This window comes from Podarcis erhardii, assembly GCF_964252035.2.
Source record: "Podarcis erhardii genome assembly, chromosome: 6".
Lineage (NCBI taxonomy): Eukaryota > Metazoa > Chordata > Lepidosauria > Squamata > Lacertidae > Podarcis > Podarcis erhardii.
Genome location: NC_138510.1, coordinates 54193010 through 54214905, shown reverse-complemented (window position 1 = coordinate 54214905; position 21896 = coordinate 54193010). Strand labels below are relative to the sequence as shown.

Below are 21896 nucleotides of genomic sequence, written 5' to 3'. Positions count from 1 at the left end.
GCAATCCTAAACACTGTTATTAATTGGTAAACCACATTAAATACAGTGGCACTTGGGTTAAATAGGAATATTATTGTACTGCATTTAATCGCCCTGCTGTTAAATGTGTCCAACTACTTTTAACTCTTTATATATTTAGTAAACCATATGCAGTTGTTTTGAGCTAAGGCATACCCAGAGTAGATCTCTGAAAATCAATGGACATAAGATAAGCAAGTATATTGATTTCAGTGGGAGTATGATTTACAGTGCAATCCAAACCCAAGATCCACTGACCCCGAGACTGGGTGTGACATTTGTAACTCCAGCAGCATACAAGTCCCAAGAACGCCTCTGTTATTTGAACCTCAGCACATGCCCTAGACTGCAGAAGCTGTGGTGCATTGGCCAATAAAAATTTCCAGGTCAGCTGTATTGACACTACAGTGGTACCTCGGGTTAAGTACTTAATTCGTTCCGGAGGTCCGTACTTAAACTGAAACTGTTCTTAACCTGAGGTACCACTTTAGCTAATGGGTCCTCCCGCTGCCGCTGCGCTGCCGGAGCACGATTTCTGTTCTCATCCTGAAGCAAAGTTCTTAACCTGAAGCACTATTTCTGGGTTAGCGGAGTCTGTAACCTGAAGCATATGTAACCTGAAGCGTATGTAACCCGAGGTCCACTGTACCCTAAAAGGCAGAAAAACCTACCAAGGAATTGAAGCAATGAGGGGTCCTTAGCTGACATTCATACGTACTCTCTTTGGGTTGAAAAGCATGAGGCAAGTTTTAATCCTCAAAATCTCATTCCACGTTTACTGGATAATTGCTTCACAGTGTATTGTTGGGATCATTCCAGCATCTTGCACATGGGGAAACATGTTTGCTATTATATAGTAACCATGATACGTTTTGTTTCTATTTACTTGTTCACAAAATATAATAATGGGTTCTCATGACTTGGTCTTTTTGTTACATAAAGATTCTGCTACACAGAATTTACCTAATGCATAGGAAGAGGGAAAACAATGTCTGTAATGAAGCTTTGGCTCTTCAACAAACATGAGTAAATTCCAGTGGATTGCCATTGTCTGTCTCCAGCCATGGCATATGCTGTGATGAAAGACTGTGCAAAAATGGACCTGTTGCAGTACCATCTACTCGACAGTTTCCTGCAGTAGTTTGTTTTTCTCTTGTGGACATTGGTCAGTGCTCAAATAAAATAGTGACAGTCATTAGCTAACTAATCCAAACAGTTCAGGGAACATATATCTCCAGGGAATGGTAAAATAACTGAAAAGCAGGGCTTCAGATTTAACAGCTTTGCTAATTGGTTTGCAAATGGAAATGTCTGAGAGTTAAACACTGTTGGTGCAAGAACTCCCAGAAGTTAATTAAAAAACATTTGCCTCTTGCTGATATAAGACCAAAGGTAGCTGCAAGACAGGTTGGTGTCTTTACTTTTCCTCTCCTCCTGTTGATTTGATTGTATGTAAGTATCTCTGTGTGATTATTATCTTCTTTTTGTCCAACATCTCCCCCCCCCCCTAAACTGTCATGTACATTAAGCTTAATTGGTTTGAGAGGCATTTATCACTAAAATAGTCCCACTAATCTATCCCCTTGTGTTCTAAAGATGTTTAGCAAGGTTTTAAGTTCCACGTCCCCTGGACTTTGGAGAAGGAAATCCAAAATTCCCCACTTTCTAAATATTTTTAGATTATGGATATCACAGACGCTGGAAAAAACACCTTTCCTAAGGTGAAAAGTGAACAGTCTTCTGAGAAACTGCATCTCATTTGCTTTACCTATAAATGAGTGGATTCCTCCAGAGGAATGCAAAACACTGATAATAAAATCATTGTTGCAGTACGAACAGATCTGGTGGCAATGTAAAACATTTCACACTTTCAGAGTGCGAGTGATATTTACTTCCGTTGAATATAAATCCTGTGTTTTAAAGACAGAAGCTTCTGTTGAGTCTGATTCTGCTGCAATACCGAATCAACTTTATACTGCTGCATCTCCACAGGAATGGTTAATGAAGATAAATTTATGGTGGCTATGAAACGTTATTGTATAATCAATATAGATTAAACAGAGCCAGTCTTGAACTAAATAGTTGATAAGTAATTTACCTGAAAAGGGGTGGGGTCAATGATCCACATCTAGATGCAAAAATCAAATTTATAATCCTATTACCATTTGCCCTGAAATGAAAGCGAAGGCAAATGCTTTAGAAAAGGGACCATTATGTTACTTATTTCCTCAAGGTACCAAGAACCTGAAAGGAAGTTATTGCAAAATAATGTTTCAATGGCATTTGAGTTCCATTTAAATAAATACTAGAGATGCAATTTTGTTATACCTTTCTCTTTCCAATTTTATTTAATGTTGTTGGAACTGTAGGGGTTGTGTCTAAATCTTTAAAATATTTCAAAATATGACAGGATACGCTTTACTCTACAATCCCATGGGAATCCTGCTATTCAGCTGCTTACACTACAATTATGTATGTAGTCAGAAGTAAGCCCCTTTGAATTCACTGAGACTTAGGTGCATAAAAAAAGTAAATATGAAATTGGTGTGAAAATATTAGACATGGTAAGGATGGAAGTGGTATATGGTATGTTGGGGAAATTCCAAATTGCCAGCAGCAAATGGTTGGCTATTGAGACTGCAGAAAATGATCGATGGTATAACATTAACAAATGTTATATGTATATGTAAAGGCTCACAAAATCTGAACCACGTTTCTGATTTTTTGGTCTTATCTTATTCAGTATTGACTTGTGAAACATACAGTGCAATCCTAAGCATGTCTACTCAGAAGTAAGTCCTAGTGAATTCCCTGAGTATTACTCCCAGGCCGGTGGGCTTAGGACTTCAGCCTCATTCAGTACATTTCCTTAGGAATATAACTTGATTAGCTGTAGCTTTCTTGCATTTAAAAAGCAGGAAAGAAAACCAAGAAAATAGATTCCATTTTGTCAGTGTGTGCAGCCGAACCACAGTTATTTGAATAACAAAAGGATTTGGACAATGTCCCAAATAACTGGATTTTCAAATACATGAGAATCCCATAGAGCTATAGTTGCATTGGCACACACTTCATAGCCACAATTGAATAATTCGGACTTTCAGGTGAAAATGATGTTGTATAAGGAGTCTGTTCTTTAATTCTGCACCTACCTGGGGGGGGGGGGTTAAGTCTAATTGAAACCAAGGGGAAATATTACTGAGTAGACATGCATAGGATTGCGTTGCGAGTTTAATTGATGATAGATTATACAATTTGGCATTTATTGTTATGTAACTCACATCTTGGCTGTGAGTTCTGGAAGACCCACTCCCTGGGTCTTTCCCCCACCTGGCCTGGAAGGGCCCAGTTGCAAAAGCTGAGGCTGCTGAAAAGGCCAGAGACCACCTTGACTGGCTCTTGGCTGCAGACCCAGGTCACTGAGCCTGAATTTCCACAGCCACCACCTGCCATGAACCACCATTGGTAGGATTGGCAGCAACAGCAGCAGTGAAAGTGGACTAGCTAGTGAAAGTGCCACATTTCCCAACCAACAATATATTGCAGTGTTAGTGCTTTGAAAAAGTGATGGTTGTGAAACAGAGAGGAAAACCTGATGCGACATTAAATGTGTCCTTGTGTTTAAGGTGCAGGGTTTATAAAACGCAAATTACATCAGCAGTGAAGGGAGTGCTGATTATTAACAGGATCAATGAAGATTTGCCCTTATGTAAATAAGAGGAGGATTGCATTAGGATTATATTCCCTTTCCATGCCTGCTATAGTTATCACCCCCTCCCAAGATGATGCACATTAGATGCAATTGGGTCCTGAGTGCTCCCCCCCCTTCAAGGATCATATCTGTATCCTGTGGAACAACTGTGCCTTTTATTTGGCTTTGTTTTATTATCTGGAAAGTATATACCTCAATATAGTTGCCTTAAACCAAGTCATCAACTTCAGATAAGTTAATTTGAAGCTTGCAATCTTTTACTGCACTCCATATTGGTTCCCTGTCAGTTGCAAATCCATTTTGAGTGCTAATTTCCTTCGTCAGAAGCTTGCTGTTTATTCAATTCCTTTGTCAAACATGGATTTGCTTCATGCAGATCCATAAAATTAATAGATTAAACGCATGCACCTTTACTTCATGTTTATAGTTTTCTGTTTTTTATTCCAAATTATCTATTGCTTCCTCTACAGTAATCTAAATATATTCAGTTAGCGTGAATTAATCAGCAATGTTACTCTGCAGGGCGAATGAATCCCAGGATGTTTTAGGCACATCTCCTAATTCACAGTCTTAAGTCACCCACAGGTCTTGCCGTAAATTCAGAGCTTGACGTAGATTCTGCTGTCACTCACCTTTGTCAACCAGATAATGACAGCCCTGCTGTTCACATTATTGCTAATATCACTATAAAAGAGAGTTCCTTCCAAAATCCTTTCTGTACGTATGAAAAGGGACAAAGCATCACTGGATTTCTCAGCTTGCTACAAGGGCTAAACACTATGGTTGTTGGTTGGGGGCTAAACATCCATTTGCCTCTTGTAGCATCTCAGACATGCTGTGTGAAAGGTGGGGAGGCTGCAGTAGGACTAAAAGATCTCTAAGATCTGCTTCACTCCTCTGGTCCTCTGATTCTACTCACATGCAGCAGAACAATGTGGTAAAGTGAGAACTCTGAGGTTGTAGAGTGGATGGAATTCAATTCTAGGCTGAATGCTATCATACATTTTTTTAAAAAAAAAACCACACACACAACAGTTCTCTCAGACTGCAAATAGAAAACAGCACACGTGGGTGTAGACTCGGCTAAAACCTTTGTCCCCGAGGTGCTAGATTTCTGGAGTTTGTTTTTAACATTTTGAAGTTTGTATCGGGAGGTTTTTAATGTTTGAGGGTTTTATTATGTTTTTATATGTATTATAAGCAGCCCAGAGTGGCTGGGGAAATCCAGCCAGATGGGTTGGGTATAAATACAACAACAAAACTATGGAGCTTTTAATTGGAGGGGGGTCATTTAAAAATGGTAGCCCTCTCTTACACTCTGAAGTGGTCCCTACGCCACCCTATGAGTTCAGAATTCCACCCCCTTATTATGCTTATAGGTCCAGGCCTGACCAATTTGCACCACCAATCAGACCTAAGCAGATCCCATAAGCATCCTAAAGAGAAGGAGGGGCATTGCAGCTGATAACCTTGCCGATGCCATCCTCTAACGCCTTTTACGCAGTTATTCCTAGACAATGCAAGGGTTTGTCTGAATGCCTACACGTGCCTTCTGCTGATATCTCATTGTTGTCCTTCCACTTTGATGTCTCCAGCTTTAGAAGGATCCCCGAAGCCTTTGAAAGGGAAGGGGGGGAGGGGGGATGTCTTCAGTGAACGCTTTCTTGTTTCCATTCTCGCGTCTGTTGCTTGAATGCTGAATGAAGGAAGCCACAGTGCGATGTTGTTTTGGGTGTAGGTGGGATTTAATAGTCTGCGAATATACTTTTTTTTTAAAAAAAAAAGTCAAGGAACAAAGGCACGAGGAAGGGGCAGATGGCAAGCAATAAAACTCATTTCCCTTCATTAGAGATGCAAGTTTGTGCAGATCTGTGCAAGCTGCATTTTTCAAACTTATCTCCTGCTGTTTGAAGGATCGTGGGTCTCCCGGTAGTTGCTGCCTTATTAGAAAATTTCACTAGGCAGAAAAGGAGGGGCGGGGAGAGAAGTTAGGCTGATTGGGGTGGGGGTGGGGGGTTAGAAAAAAGAAGAAGAATCAGAGCCACACTGCCCCTGGCGTTGATAGTCCAGAAGGCAGCTAAATTGGGAGCAGTTGCTATTTTCAGCACCAAAGCTGTGAACAGCGTCAGGGAGAGTTGGAAGGGAGTCCTAGCCGAAGCTGGGTTGTTGCAAGAGGCTGTCGACCAGCTCGAAATAGGAGCGGAGAGATGTAGTGGTTGTGACATCCTCCTGGCAGCGAAGCCATCGAGACCCGGCTTCCTGCATCGCTGGACTTGGCGACCAGCCGATCTCACTGCTGTGTGCGTGGATGCAGCGGTCGGGGGAAGAGGGCAAACATGCGGCACGTGAATCTTTCTCTCCATAGGGAAAAGCATAACATCCTCCCGGGAGGCGGCTCCCCAAAGCAAGGCTTTCTACGCAAGCTCCGATCAAAACCACTTGAGGCTCCAGAAGATCCGTGCAGTCGGCTCCAAGAATACCCTCCTCCTAGGGAGCCTAAGACCTCAAGGATGCCTCAGCTCCGTCTAAGTTTCTCACGGTTGTGATGTCCCGGTGGAGTTCACCCATCACGGAGGACCTTCCATGTTTCTGGGTCCTGTGAATCGCCTTTCGTCTAAGCTTCCCTGAACCCGTTCCCCCCTCCCTCTGAGGTTTTCCTAAAGATTAAATGGAAAAAGAAAACTGTCTAAGGACGCAGAGCTTCTCTTGCGCTCTTCATAGTGCGATTCAAGTCCAGGTAATTTCCCCCCCATTATAATAAACCTATTTTAATTTTTTAAATGACATTTTCATACTCTAAATAATGAAATTCATATTACTTAAGAAATTGTCAGTCCCAAATACCACTTATTTGGGAGAAAAACTAGCTTAATTCACATCTACCATGGAAGAGTTTTGAAATGGTGTTTGAGGACAGAGGCTTCCATTCAGTTCTCTGCCGAGTGCTTGGTAGCCTTTATATATAGACAGTGCTGATCATAATAAAGAAGGGGAGGGGGAAAGGGACAACTAATCAGCCAATTATCTGAAAATACAATGTGTTTGCTTTACATCTGATGTCTCAGCACCAGCAGTCCCAATCCACAGGTTGAAAGGTCGCTGAAAACCAGTTGATATTCTTCCCATTTAGACTAAAATGGAAGAGGTGTCCCTTAGATACGCAACTTCCTAGCTGCTTGTTGCTGTCTATTAATTCAACCCATTTCCTGCAAGCTGGAGAGCATTTGAAAAATTCCATAATTTGAGCCTCCTTTTGTGGAGTTATAACAGGGAATGATTGCTTGCTGCTTGAGCTTTTCTTTTGAATATCTATGTAATATTTTTCAGTTCTTGGGTGAGCCTCTATTTTTCTATTACATTTCCATTACAAAATACCACACTTATTCAATTTGCAGGTTTTCTTAAAATATATGTCTGAGAAATACACTCAGATATAAAGTAGACACCTCTCACGCCTAAAACACTTCAGCAATGTCTCTCTATAAAAGTTTTAAGTTGTTTAATTTAAACCCTTTATGGTTGCCATTCTAAGGTTGGTCTCCTACAACCATATATATATATATATATATATATATATATATATATATATATGTGTGTGTGTGTGTGTGTGTGTGTGTGTGTGTGTGTGTGTGTGTATCTATCTATCTTCCCATTGTTCACAAAGGGAGAGCCAAAATTGGGATGGCATCCTTGCCAGCTTCTGGGGCTGGTGTAATTTTCACTCTGGTTTGGGGACATGCTGGGGGGTGGGTGGACTGGAAAGCCTTCTGGTGCATCACTAGCATGTTCTGTTCTTGGCTCTACCAAAGTCAGATTTCCAGTTTTGGTAGGACAGAGGCTGTGCACAGTTCTGCAGCAGGGATTAGGGGACATATAACATTAGATCTCCCACCCTGAGGTCAGAGCTCACTTCGAGGGGCCAGTAAGTGTTGGTGCAGTATATGTTCAAAATGTCCAATACATAGATGTTTGGACTGTTATTCATAAGTTCAGATAAGGTGTGAAGGGATTCCTTATTTCAGGCGAAGTTCTTTCGGCATTCACTGAGTTGGCTGGTCTTCCAAGTTTGATAGAGTGCTGCACAAATTTAAAGTACTCTCAACATAGAATAGCTGTGCTCAGAGATCTGCAATGGTTGCCAATTTGCTACCAGGCCAGGTTCACGGTGTCATTATTAGTATATAAAGCCCTTAACAACTTGGGACCACTTTACCTACCCAAGTAGGCCTTACCCCATGTATGACAATTTGACCGCTTTTATTGGCAGAAGTGGCACTACTACAGGTGCCACATAATACTTGTTCTGCATTTGTAAGTACCTGATATTTCAGTGTGGTAGCCCCTACACTTTGGAACTCCCTGGCTACTGAGATCAGGCAGGTGCCTTCACGGTATTCTACTCGGCACCTGCTAAAAACATTCTTGTCTAGACAAGACTCCCCAGGTGCTTAGAAATTAGATGTGAATTTTAATCTTTTTTGTATTTAATCTTTTTGTATGTTTTAAAATATTGTACTTTTTCTTGATTTTCTTTTTTTATCTTTTCGTAAACCCACTTTGAGGGTTTTTGGTTTTTTTACAATCAAGCAGTATATAAAATTTTATAAAATAAATAAAATATGCCATTCCAGCTTTATCTGACTCTAAAGATTGCTAGTTAAAGTCAACAGCAGCCAAAGCCATGAACGCTCTGTGGTATTCTGTGAACTATTTAAAGTTTTCACTCTCCCTGCATAAATAGTCCCCTCTATGAACTGATGCAGGACAGTTCCACACAGAAAATTGAAATGTACTCTGAAGTACACATGTTGCAACTCATTATCGGAGCCATGCTTTCAGGCCACATCACACATGCTACATGCTACATTCAAGATCGAGACTCCAACCCTTCTGCTCACCATATGGAGCTTGTGCCAATTGCTCTTCTGATGGTATATGTCAAGAGTTCTATATCATCAGCTCAGGGGCTAGGTCAAGTTATCTGTGACACAGATTCAGTTTAAGCCTTTCTGATTTCACACAAGATTCCCCAAATGTCAGTCTGTAGCATATCAGCAGCCATTAGATTTTAGAAACACTGATTGACAACGAATCTGGAGAAGTAGCAGTGTGATCCCATGTATGTCTACTCAGAAGTAAGATTCATGGACCTCAATGAAACTTACTCTCAGGAAAGTATATCTGGTCTCTCTGATTTAAATGAAGTTGATTTTCTGGTTGTACCCTTAAACTTTGTGACATGGAATAAGATTAAGTGAAAAAGATATTAAAGGCAGCTAGCAGTTTTATTTCTAGGCAGTTACAGCTGAAGTACAGGTACAAAGTATCTCCCTGGGAAGGAAAATGGAATGATAAATCTTTATGGAAGTTATTATTATTTTAATTTATTTTATTTCCAAAGATTTCCATACCACCTCTCAATTAATAGAATTTCTCAGTCCAGTTTACAACAACAGAATGAAATAACAACTGAAACATTGTGCATGGAAAAAGAAACAGCAATGCTATCCATTAAAAAGCTGGGGGAAATGAAAATGCACTTAAAACAAAACAGCACATGTTATGTTACTCTGGTTTCTCTTTGGATTGTATAACAGCACAGGCATCAGGTCAGCCTCCCATGGGAACAAACTGCACAAGCAGGGTGCCACGACTGTGAAGGCCCTGCCTCCAATCACCATGCACATCACCTCATAGAGCAGGAGCCTCCAGAGAAGGGCCTCTGAACCAGATATAAATGCAGAGGTAGCTAACCTACCATTCCCATCATCCCTGCCCATTGGCAATGTTGACTAGGGCTGATGGTCACACCTAGAAGACCACAAGTTGACCACCCCTGTCTTAACATATGGGCAGGTTGATGTGGCAGAAGGTGAAGATTGTACCCTTTAATGTAAGCTGCCTCAAGCCCATGTGGAGTTGATGGGATAACAAATATTGGATGATACCATTTTAAGAACTTCAGACTTGTCTTGCTCGATCAGTCCAAAAGTATCTCTATTCTAGCAACAGTAGCCAGTCAGATTCCATTGAGGGCTTACAAGCAAAGCAATAGCCTTACTCTGATGCTTGTCCATAATGGCTGTTATTCAGGTAGCTACAGCTTCTGAACATAGAGAGGTCCTATGCAGGGATCATTCCTGCCCCCACCACACCCACATTTGCCTCAGGTTGCATGTGGTTACTCTTCAGGAGATACTTCTATGTCCAAATACCTTACTGGTTCTATAACCAGAGGCTGGAATCCTTTACTCAACTATGTGGCAAAATCCTACTGAACACAGTGGGAATTACCTCTGAGTAGACATGTCTACGATTGCATTGTGACTCTTTTAATATACAAATAAATGTGTGAAATGAATGCTAAAGGCAAAAATCTCTCCTTTCTCAAAAAGATGGCTTTTTCACTTTCTTGCTATCATGACATAATAAAAAGTAACTACAAGGGCTCTTAAAATATATTTCATTTTTAAAATATATATTTAGTATATCAATGAGAAGGCTGTAGAATCGTGCTGTTTTAACAGGCCCCATTCGTGAAATCTTCTCCCAGTAAGATTGAAAAGACGCAGTGCTAATTACTCTTCAGCAAGATTTGTTCTCCTGTATGTTTGTCAGTACTAGACCTCATAATATCTGGGGCAGAAATTGAGCTAATGCGGGTGGCTCCTTTCCAATCCCTCAGGTAAGGGGGATGATTTTTGAAATAAGTCACATATTCCAATGTGTGATTCAAAATGAGAGAAAAAAAACATGAAATGCTTTGAAGCAGGAATTGCTAGCAACAAGAAGACATTTCTGCATTGCAGAAATCAAAGTCATTTGAACACCCACACCACATACATTCCAGGCTTTTTGATTGGGGCATCTGATCAGCTGCTGAGGAACTTGAGCAGGAGAATGCCATTGCATTCATTTTCTACTTGAGGGCTTCACATAACTTCTGATTGCCTCTATGGGAAATAGTGAAGGGCCATGGCTCAGTGGTAGGGCATCTGCCTTGGATACAGGTCTTAGGTTCAGTCCCTGGCATATTCAGGGTGCACAGGGGGAGACCCTTATCTGAAACCCTGGAGAGCTTCTTATAGTCAGTGTAAGACAATACAGAACTAGATGAACCATTTGTCGGACTCAGTAGAAGGCAGCTTTCTATGTTCCTATGTAAATGGGATGCTGGACTTTGGTCCGTTGGTGTGATCCAGTATGGCTAATTTTTAAGTGAGGTCCTGAGTATGTACAGCTGTATGTTCATGTGCTCCTCCTTTCATACAGTGTGTCAGATATGCAGGTTACCAGTGGAATCAGGGGAGGAACCAGAATGGGCAGTCTCATTCCACCCTTCACATGTTTAGTCTCCTGTTAACTGTTTGTAAAGGACTTATGATGCAGAGTCTCTCTCTCTCTCTCTCTCTCTCTCTCTCTCTCTCTCTCTCTGTGTGTGTGTGTGTGTGTGTGCATGTGTAGTTCTGTATTTGCAAGGGCCTCATTCTGGTGTAGCATCTTTTGTGCATGCAAAGACATATTGTAAGCTGTGTGGTGTACCTGCCAGTGGGGACTGAGCCACCCAGCGCTGAAACTGGAGTGACACCATAACATTCGTTCCCAAGTGTACCACTTTGCTCCTGCTCTGTTCCAGTAAATGACAGCCATTCGTTGACATGGGAGAAGGTGGAAGTGTGTATTTCAGGGCACCAGTTGGGTGAGGAGGGAGCTAAACCAGCCAACTGATTCTAGTGATCCCAGACAGTGAGAATCAAGCCTGTTGCTATCTTCTTAACCTCGACTCTGGGTCATGCTTGAGTGTGATAGAATAGGGAAGATAGTTGGAAAATGATGTCATGTTTGCCCTTGAAAAAGCAATTAGTGTTCCGGAGAAGCTAACCTAACTGAAACCTGATATGAGCTCTGGCAAGCTGCTGACAGATAGTTCTCTCCTAAGCTGTGCATATATTCGGAACTTACCAAATGCGACGTACTGTACTAAATCCAAATACTTCATTGAGGTAGAATAAACCACCCTTGAATTCTATGGCTTGAATATATTATGGAAATTAGTGCTTAATGACAACTTTTATTTTACTTCTCCTGGTCACAGGAAAAGGCAACATGCAGTGAAATTCACTGATATCCATCTCTATATTTCTGATTTTTAATGAATTGGTTGTGGATTTGGAATACAATGGAGATAATTGTGCAGGGAAAAATATTCTATATGAAAATTGATTTATTGGAAAATGAGTGATGTTTATTTCTAATTGGAATGACAAATCTAGGGAAGGCTGAATTCATTTTTTTTTTTTTTTGTTAGTTAAAGGAATCAATGCACAGATTACCGTATGTACCTGTTGCTTCCTTCCTTTTCCTCTTTTGTACTATGCTATGATGCACAATAAAAATTAAGATTAGGGAAAAAAAGATGTTGAGATTCCCAGACCACCTGAGAAGTCCACTGTGAGGGAAGCTGGTACAGAACGGGCTGGATTGTGCCAATGACTTACAAGTAGCTACCACCACTCACTCTATCCAACCTAATTCCTGGTGAGTGAAACACCCAAGACCTCCATTTTATTTAGCCTACTTTTAGCAAGCTCTGTCTATCCTGACTGCAGCCAGGCATAACTCAAATCATGGCTCTCTTTACCTCTCCTTTAGCCAAGTACGGACATGAGCAATATGACAGAAACTTTGAGCCATGCAAAATATCCAGTCATCTTCAGAATCCAATACAAAAGATGTATTGGGGGACGGGGAATCTTTTTCAGCCCAAGGGCTACATTTCCTTCTACGCAACTTCCTGAGGGCTACATGACAGTGGAAGGAGGGAACAGAGGCAAGGGGGGGGGGGGAGAGCACATTTCAGCCAGACACAGGGTGTGGCTTGGGAGAGTTCTGAGGGCCAGGTAAAGAGGCCTTAGAATGCTGTATTCAGCCCCCAGGCCCAACCCTGATTTACTACTACTACTACTATTTATACCCCACCACCCATCTGGCTGGGTTTCCCTAGCCACTCTGGACAGCTCCCCACAGAACACTAAAAACAGAATAAAACTTCAAACATAAAAACTTCCCTAATGTCTTCTAAAAGTCAGATAGTTGTTTATTTCCTTGACATCTGATGGGAGGGCGTTCCATAGAGTGGGTGCCACTACTGAGAAGGCCCTCTGCCTGATTTAAGACAGTGAAGCTGGATAAATTAGAAGTAGCATAACAACAGTTTTAACCATGAGGCTACTAAGGCCTTAGGCCCTCAGTTTTCCAGCTCAGGCACTAGGGAGTGGGGGCGGGGTCCAGTGACAGATCTGGGGGTCTCAAATTTCAGTGATGCCAAAATTTGGTGCCTCTCAGCCTTTTATGCTCCATTGTAAATCACAGTTGCAGTGCCCCTGAGGCTCTGCACCCAGCGCAATCAAACCAGCCACACTCTCTTAAATCTGCCTGTGGAAGACTCATGTATTTATGCCATCTTAAGCCCCTTGGAGGAATGACCCCCTTTTCTCTCACTAGAGTCCAGGTTAGGTGGGGAAAGGGATTGACAGGTGGAATGACGTACTCCATTCACAGCTGTCAAAGGGAGTTTGAGGTAAACATCACAGAAGCAGGTAATTCTTCTGAAGATGAGAGATTTGTGCTTCTCCAGCGCAGGAAGGTATGAGGGGGAGGTGAGACAGCTCTGCGGGACAGACACACTTCTTAATTTTGCTAATTTTTACTTGGCATGTGTCTCGAGAAAACATTTAGTAAGAGTTCAGAGTACATCAACATTTTGTGTTTGTGTAGGTAGGTAATGTTCTTGATGAACAGTACAGTTATTCATCTCACCACAGTTTCTTGTTATTAATTCAGTTACTCACACCCAAGCTTTGCATTACTTGCATCATTCTAAATTCTCTCAGTTGGGGAATTTTAAACTCAAATAAACATTTATGGGTGGCTAGGGCCCCCACCTTTATATGGAAAACAACAGACTATTTAGGGTCCAGTCAAGCTGCTAGTAAACATTCTTTCCTGTTTTGCATAGAGTTGATGGCAGGTAGTACTTTAGATCTCATATACTTTGGGGGGGGGGGTTATCAAGCAAATTCTCCTAACTTGAATTTGATGTCATAAATAAATAGGCACTGGCCATCTTTTCCATTGTGCACTGAGAGTCTGGAGTGATGTTCTGGATGCAGGTATGTGAGGTGTGGAAAGATATCTTATTATCCAAACATAGGAGGCTGCTCTCCAAGGTTCTAGTTGTGCTCATCCACACCATCAGCTACTTGATCCTTGAAAACTAGGCACCCCAGAGGACTGGATGTGAGACCTTCTGCTTGCACAGGGATCTGAGCATGCATGGTCCTTTCAACTCTTTCTTTATCTACACAACAACCCTGTGAAGCAGATTAGGCTGAAATACAGTGGGTGCTTCCAGGTAGGGGTAGGTTGTTGTGACGGATTGTGCAGATTCAGTTTTTCTGTGTCTGTGATTGGCATGTTAGCCAAGAAAGATGATGCTCCATATTTCCTAGAATCATAGAACTGTAGAACTATGCCCTTAGGTTCGCAAACATGTTAGACCCAGTTCCTAATGAACATAGCTTTATGTATGGTTTATGTATGGTTTGGATATCTGTGAAAATTCCTCTCCCCACTAAACAAATAATTCTGTATGGTTGAAAAGATGACCCAGTATCTATATTTTATGCAAATACCTTGAGCAATGTGAATCTTAAGAAGATAATTCAAGGTATCACTGATCAATGCTGCTGATTGAGTATCCTATATAATGTCTTCCAGAATAGCATTGTTCTTCCTAACACAAATCAATTGATCATGCTTCTTTAATGAACTGACTGTGGCTTTATTGGATGGTAGTGACAAGAAATGGGAAGTAATGGCACAAATGAATTGAGTAAGGATATTGATTGGATTTGACCACTGAGGAGAGGTATACTTAAAGTGAAGGAAAATGATTTTATTCCATGTGAACACGGGACTTTACTTTTGGGGTGGTACATACCATCCAACCACTAGGTAGTGCTACCTATTTTGTGTATCTAATGCGCTAATATCCAGCTTTGCTAATGTACATAAACTATCTGATTCCTTTCTTTTTTTACTTCTGTGCTCTGCTTCACAATGAACCTGAATGTTTCCCTTTGAGCTGAAGACTGCTCCTAGTAACAACCGGATTCTATATTTTTAGCAGCAACAACAAAATTGGGGCTCTCCCATGATTGTTTCTTCATTCTAAATCTTCATTCCAAGTGTGGGGACCACATTTTGGCCCCAGACATGAGGCTCCCTAGCTCATCAACTCTCTTCCTGAATGACTAGGTTATAACCAAAAATTGTTTTAGAAGGAGGCTTCCTTTGGCCCTCCCTTGGCTGGGGACAATGCTGCCTGTATGGGGTGAGATTTGAGTAAGAGCGTGTCAGAGAACTGAGTTTTGTACTCTGGAAAGCTAGCAACATTTCTGGGAGCAGGCTGGCAGTCTCCCTGGAAAATTATTATGTGGAAACCATGGATTTGGGCTATGTGTTGGAGTAGTTTAAGCACTGCCTCTGCATAGGTTGTAAGCAAACACAATTTTGTTTAAAAGGCCTGCTTCCAGTGTCCTCCTTCCAGGGAGATGAAACCTGGGGAAGGCCTGCACCCCCTAGAACCTTTCACTGCTTGGAGAATTGGGTTGTGCCTGGCAACAGTAATCAATACACGAAGATAGTTTTAATCCACAAATCTATCAGAAATTTACTTTGAGAATTTACTATGTAAAACTTACATACGCTGGAAACTTCTTATAAAAGAGGGAAATTAAATCAGTGGTGCTTTGATGCTTTTAACACCCCATCTCTTCTTCCCTTAGACTTCAGTATTAGCCTTGCTCATGATTTTTCAACACACACACACACTGCTGCAGCATTTTCTTTAAAGAATCAATGGCCTTGTAGAACAGGAAGAAGGACGGGAGGATGCACAGTCCTTATACTATTCTGCACTGCCTCTCTGATGAGAAAAAGAGCAGGAAGCTTCAAGGCTGCCTCTTCTGGCTTTAAAAAGCTGAGACAGTTATTGGGGACACAAGAACAAACTGCTGTAGGCTTAGGATGAAGAGTGTGTGGGTTATCGCTAAAGGAAGTTAAAGTAAGTATTTTTTCCTTTTCTTTATTTTCTGTGTTTGCCTGGGCCACCCAAAACATGAGTTTTCTGGGCAGCTCACAAGAGAGAGAGAGAGAAAGAGAGAGAGAGAGAGAGAGAGAGAGAGAGAGAGAGAGAGAGAGAGAGAGCGCAACAGGAAAAATGAAATGCGATATCAAAATACAAAAATGTAATATCATAAAACAATAAATTGCTGCATGCTCCCCCCTCCTCTTTCCCCAGCAGATGTAAGGCAGATGGCACTGCAGATATACAATACATAACAGATCAGGCATTGTGAACTAAGATTCTAAGATCACAAGCTAGGATCAAGCTACTGTACATGTTACATTAGCTATGCACCTGTGTCTTTATGTGCAGGGGCTCTTAGTGTGGAGCCCTAATCTTGATACAAATAGCAAGGAGGTTAGGAGGACTTTAACCCTTTGCCCCCTGCTGTGTTCCTACTCCAAATTAGGGCCTATAAAATACAATGTCTCTCTGCATTTTCTCTACACTATGCATAATGTTATATTCCTCTCTATACATCTTCCATAAGTTGATATGCATTACTCACCTTTTTCTGAACTAAAAAGAACCGAACGTTGCAGTGTTTCCTCATAGGAGAGTTGTTTTAGCTTCATGATGGTTTTTGTTGCCTTCTACTGAACCTTTTTCAGCTCTGTAACTATCTTCCCGAGGTGTGTCAACCAGAACTGAATGCAGTATTTCAAGTGTAGTTGCGTTTCAGGTCGACTCTTGCAGGAATCAAAGGATCACAGGGTCGGAAGGGTCATCTAGTCCAACCTCCTGCAGTGCAAGGAAAGGAGATCTTTCTTGGCTGCTCATCCTGAGGCAATTGCACTTGGCTCCAATCAATGTGCAAACCAGAGATGGGTCCAGGTTTCTGTGGGTCCTCAGACATGGCGCCAATTAGCTAACCTGGAAGAGGCGGGACATGCAAACTGAGAATCCTCTTACGCTGCACCTGATCTTCATGGACACAATGTGCACAGTGGAAATGCTATCATTTCCCTGGGCCCCCTATGAGTCCTGGCAAATGCCCAACTCTGCCACCCTCTGGAGCTGCCCGTGGTGCAAATAGCAACTCAAAGAGGTGAACAAATGGGGTTTAAATATTGCTACCGGGTTTGAATCTTTGCAAATCACACAAACAGAAAGTCTGAATGAATCAACATGTTTATTCCACTCCTTTCTGCCTTTTCTTGTTTTTCAGGCTTTCGGAGCAGCGATCGACCATCTTGTGGGCACCATGTATGTTCAGTGAAATCCAAGGCCCCACCTGAGACACTAACATGTTCAGCGACAAGAACAGCACTCCTTTGTCCCAGAAGCCAAGCAAGAAGAAAACAAGGCCACAGGGTCTCCCTTCCCCAGCTCTGTGCTGCGCCTGTGGACTGTGCATCATGCTCGCAGGCATTAACATCACCCTGGTGGGAGCGTTTGCTTTTGGGACATTCTTGCCTGTCAACAACCCTCCCATTGTCATCGGTCCCATCCTTTTGGTTGTGGCATTCACGTTCTTTGGGGCATGCTGCATCTGCAGCCGGAGACCTCCTGCTCATGGTGCAAGGAAATCCAAACCGGGGGCCAATATCGGGCTCATCAAACCTGGGAGCACAGCTTTTGAAATTGAAACCAGTGAGCACACAGTTCAAGACACCACGGCCGTGCAACTGAGCCCAACCAACTCCCCCATGTCCTCCAAAAGGTCTACCCCTGTTCATGAGAATTCAAAGACCTGCAAACTTTTTACAATGGATAGCAATGGGCCGGCAGCCAAATACATAGCAGGTGGAGAATCCATACAGCTGAATTTGCCCAGAGACATGGGCATGTCATAAAGCCAAACTGGAGAATATTTATGAGTAGCTGGGCAGCAGGCACTTCAGCATGTAACCAGATGGTTAGATGAGCTCGCAGCACACCAAGCATCTGGGATCCAATTTAGTGTTGGCCGACACGTGCATCAGAATATGTTGAGAAATTTAAGGGAAAGGCATAATAAAGTAGCAATTACTTAGAAATCAATGCACAGCTGAAGTGGGAAGTGCCAGGCACTTGTGTGGAAGGACTGGATTTTGAGCAATGAAATTAAAGTGAAAGATGGCACATATGAATCAGCAGGGCACAGCTACTGAAAACAGCACAGCCTCTGGATCTCATTCATTATTTTAATGGGTTTATAAATGATAATATGGTGGTCAGAGTCTGATGATACAAGAACAGTGGGAAATTTATAGATTCTGGTTATTTTTTTAGAAGGAATGTGGACCGTAATGAACATTAAACAAGGAAAAGAAAATTGGCACTCAGATTTTATGAGGTTGATTTGTTTTCTTATACTGAGGTCAGTGCTTCTTGAGTGCAATTTAAAATCCACCTGGCCTCTTGTTTTGCCCTGCCTTCATACTTTCCTCCTTTTCACTGCTTGCTGCAAAAGTCACTGGAGGTTCCACACATAAATATCGCCTTGATTGACCTCCTTCCATCCTCTGGTTTTCAGATTCATGTTTTGGTTGTGCCACTGGCAGCAGGCTCGGCTGCGTTGGGTTGGGTTTCAGATGGTCCTACAGAGGATGTGCAGGGTAGCAATGGGCAGAGTTGCAAGGTTACAGAGAAAACAGGAGGAGAAATCATGGAAAGACTTTATATAACAGGAAGTGGGACAAACAACGTTTTATAACTAGCTTGCGACCAGCAGACTAGTCTGAACATCCACCCATTTGGGAGGAAAATGGCTTGACCAAGATTTGACCTCTGAAACATGGATATGTATAATAAGGAGACGTGCAGAAATATATGGTGACAAACATTAGTGCACATAATGGAAATTTTGATGTCTTTACATCTTAAGAAGAGTCTTAAATTTGGAGGAAATAATCACTCAAAGCCCTTCTTATGCAACTACTCTATGATATTGGTTGTGAATGAGAGAATGAACATGTTCTCCTCTGCTTGTATCAAAATACCAGACAACACAATGATTTCAGGGTTAGATGGTCCTTTCCTGAGGTCATTAGAATTGACGATGCTTCAGAGAAATATGTTGTGTATTGGTTGTCCAATCAATGGCCTCAATCTAACTCAGAAAGATTCATTTTTTTAAACTTGCAGATATTATTTGTCCCCTAAAAGTAAAGTGGCTTATTTAGCTGAGACTTCCACATTTTGCTTGGGAGCATCTTTTTACTGTAATAAGAGGAGCGATACAGACTAGGCTCTAGTAGGGATGCTCATGACATTTCCCCCATCTGAATTTCTTGCCAAATTTTGGTGTTCCAAACTTATTGCAGTGATGCCGATGTGTTTGTGATTCTTCCAGTCTTGATTTCTGGCCTTTTAAAAAAGACTATTGGGCATGTACAAATTGCTGGTTCCCCACCCCCTTGTTTTCACCTTCTTATGTTTGCCCTTGCATGTTATCAGTCCACACTGAACATGTATGCACATTAAGGAAGATATCGGGCAACAAACCATTATAACCTGGGATCATGCCTTTCTTCTGTGTGCGGTGACTGAAGGAAGGGGAATGCAATGTGAAGGGGAAGTCAGAGGGGAGTAAGAATTGCTGGGAGACAATGATGGTGAAAGAGACAGATGCAGGAGTGCTGGCAAGGGGTGGGGTGGCACCACAGACCTGTATTGGTATGGAGCGGGGCAAGGCACCAGTGAGGTTGAGGCAGGTGCATCAGAAAGAGCACTGGATTGGCTCCACCAGTGCATCTGCGCCACCTGACTTTGCTGCCACCCTACATCACTCCATCCCAGTATGTAGTAGTGAAAGTGCTGCTGGGAGACCATGTTCACAGCACCACCCCTTCCCTACCAACCACTCTAACAAAGAAGAGAATAAATTAGTGCAGAAGAGCAGAAAAGAAGATCTAAGGGAATGCTCCTATGCTCCCTAGAGTTGGTCTATTTGACTCCCTCCAATTTTGGTTCAGTGAATAAAATAAGGCACATCCTCCACATCTTCTGTTCTGTTTGGCATGAGCCAGCAGTGCTGGCTCTGTTGTACATCTGTCAGAAAGGTAGGCTTGCCCCACAGTAATCCTATGTGTTTTTTCTCAGAAGTCCCACTAAGTTCAGTGGGTTGTATCTGACTTATCCTCATAGTAGACCCACCGAAATCGAAGGAGAAGTTAGTCTGTCCAACTTAAGTCCGTTGATTTTAATGGGTCTGCATATCAATGATGTCAGTGAGTCTGTGTTCAATGAGTATGACTTAGGTGGATACAACCCACAAGGTCTTACACCCTAGTAAATACGTTCATTTTCTGCACTGTTGATAGTTATCATTTATTTGTTTACTGTGCATATTTGTGTTATAAAAGGGATATTTCTCAAGGGTCCATCAGTTGCTTACCACCTCTTACCTCGAACTGAAAAGGTATGTTTTACAACAGAAAGAAATTCTGAGGCAATCATCCCGTCTCTCACCGGTAACCTGTTAAGGAAGGTGACATGTAAACCAAAAAGTACAGCGAAATACATAAGCACCAATCTTCCTGAAACTGATAGTGGAAGTTCCTCAAGAGAAGCTGATATGATTGAAGTAAGTGGCTGAACCCACTCATGGAACAATGCCTGAATGAATGGGGTGCACTGGCCCATCTCTCATACCAAGGGGGTTCACACAGGCACTCCTGCAACTGTGGGGACTACAGGGTTGTGTGCAGGATAGGCCCCTTCTCATAGTTGCGGAACATGTGACCAGTGGGGTAGGTGGCTGGTGGGTGCTGGCCTGCACCAATCCCCCTCATGTATGCTTTTAAGGTGTGAGGGGCTTAATCTGAACCTTCCAGAGAGAAGAGAGATTTAGAATCCATTCACATTTGGAAGAATAGTCTTCAAAGACAACTTTCATAGTCTAAGATGCAGCACTAACTAACAAGATGCTCCCTACAAGTGTATCCTGAGAAGTTGGATGTAATAAGATCCAAGTGCTTATTATGCTAGTACTTAATTATTGTTGATATTTAACACTGTAAATGCACCCTGAAATTAGCACAAATTGTAGCAAAGAAAAGAGCCAGAAATATGTGATGATGCATTGTTTTAGTGAGTAAGCCCATGCATGTTAAGGTTGACTACTAAATGTTAGTAATTTTCTTCATTGTCACCTTGATCTAAATATTTTCTTCAGTACATCATGGAGAAAAATGATATTGCCCATTTTAGGGAGGACTGCATTTAAGGTCCCTATTGTCAATTTGTACAACAAGTTGCTTAACTCCATTTTCTTCTAATGGTGGAGAACTTTGAAACAATCCAAAAGCAAGTGGATTTGTGTTATTTTTCAAATTCATTTCTTGTCTTCAGAAACTGAATATTTTGGGGAGTGGGGGCATTTTGCACAGTAAGCAAAACAAAAAACAAAACAGCTGCCTGAATTACTTTTAAAAATAGGGGGTTGGGGTTGGGGTAGAAGGCACTTTTGTTCCCGTTAGAAATATGTTGGATTATGTCAATTTCATTGTGTGAAATGCTTGTGGCCAGTCCTGTACAGAAGCACAGTCTTTGGAGTTAACATGTGGTCATGCTTCTGGTGACAGTTTCCATGTTTACAAAAGCAAGTGACTGTTTAGCACGTGTTCAGTGCTGCCCTTTGGACTTTCCATGTGTTCAATAAAATATATTCAGATATTTCCTTAGTCTTCTGCAGCCAGACCTGAGCAACCTCATTCTTATCAATCAATGCAAGGTATACATTGGATGTTGTGAAAGAGGTCCATATATTATCAATGGCATATGATGGGTTACCTAAGAACTAGAGATGTGTGTGTGTGTGTCGGTCTAAACACTACAGCCCCATCAAAACAATTTGCAACATGATTTACTTTGGCCTGCAGTCTGTTCTGATACACCATTCGATCAATGCATCATTGGAAAACGTAAAAGTCACTCAGAAACTACTCAACCAAGTTCCTTAAAGAAGGAGGTGGTTGATCTTATGAAATCAAGAAACCTTTTAGGCCTGCTGGATAGTTTGATGGCTCTGTTAATTGCACTTTTAACTTC

At 41.8% G+C, this 21896-nt stretch overlaps 1 protein-coding gene across 2 annotated transcripts; it reads left to right on the top strand.

Moving 5' to 3' along the window:
• Positions 1-5791: 5791 nt before the first annotated feature.
• Positions 5792-21521, top strand: TMEM275 (transmembrane protein 275). 2 transcript variants are annotated; one of them, XM_081865304.1, is made up of 2 exons: positions 5792-6467; positions 17089-21521. In XM_081865304.1, the coding sequence occupies exon 2, from the start codon at positions 17168-17170 to the stop codon at positions 17714-17716; it is 549 nt and encodes a 182-aa protein (XP_081721430.1). In that variant the 5' UTR covers positions 5792-6467; positions 17089-17167; the 3' UTR covers positions 17717-21521. The 2 variants fall into 2 exon arrangements, with proteins under 2 accessions (XP_081721430.1, XP_081721431.1); XM_081865305.1 differs by lacking the exon at positions 5792-6467 and adding an exon at positions 15803-15857.
• Positions 21522-21896: the final 375 nt, after the last annotated feature.

Coding starts and splice junctions, on each gene's coding strand:
- TMEM275 (XM_081865304.1), top strand. CDS start 17,168: ATGTTCAGCGACAAGAACAGCACTCCTTTGTCCCAGAAGCCAAGCAAG.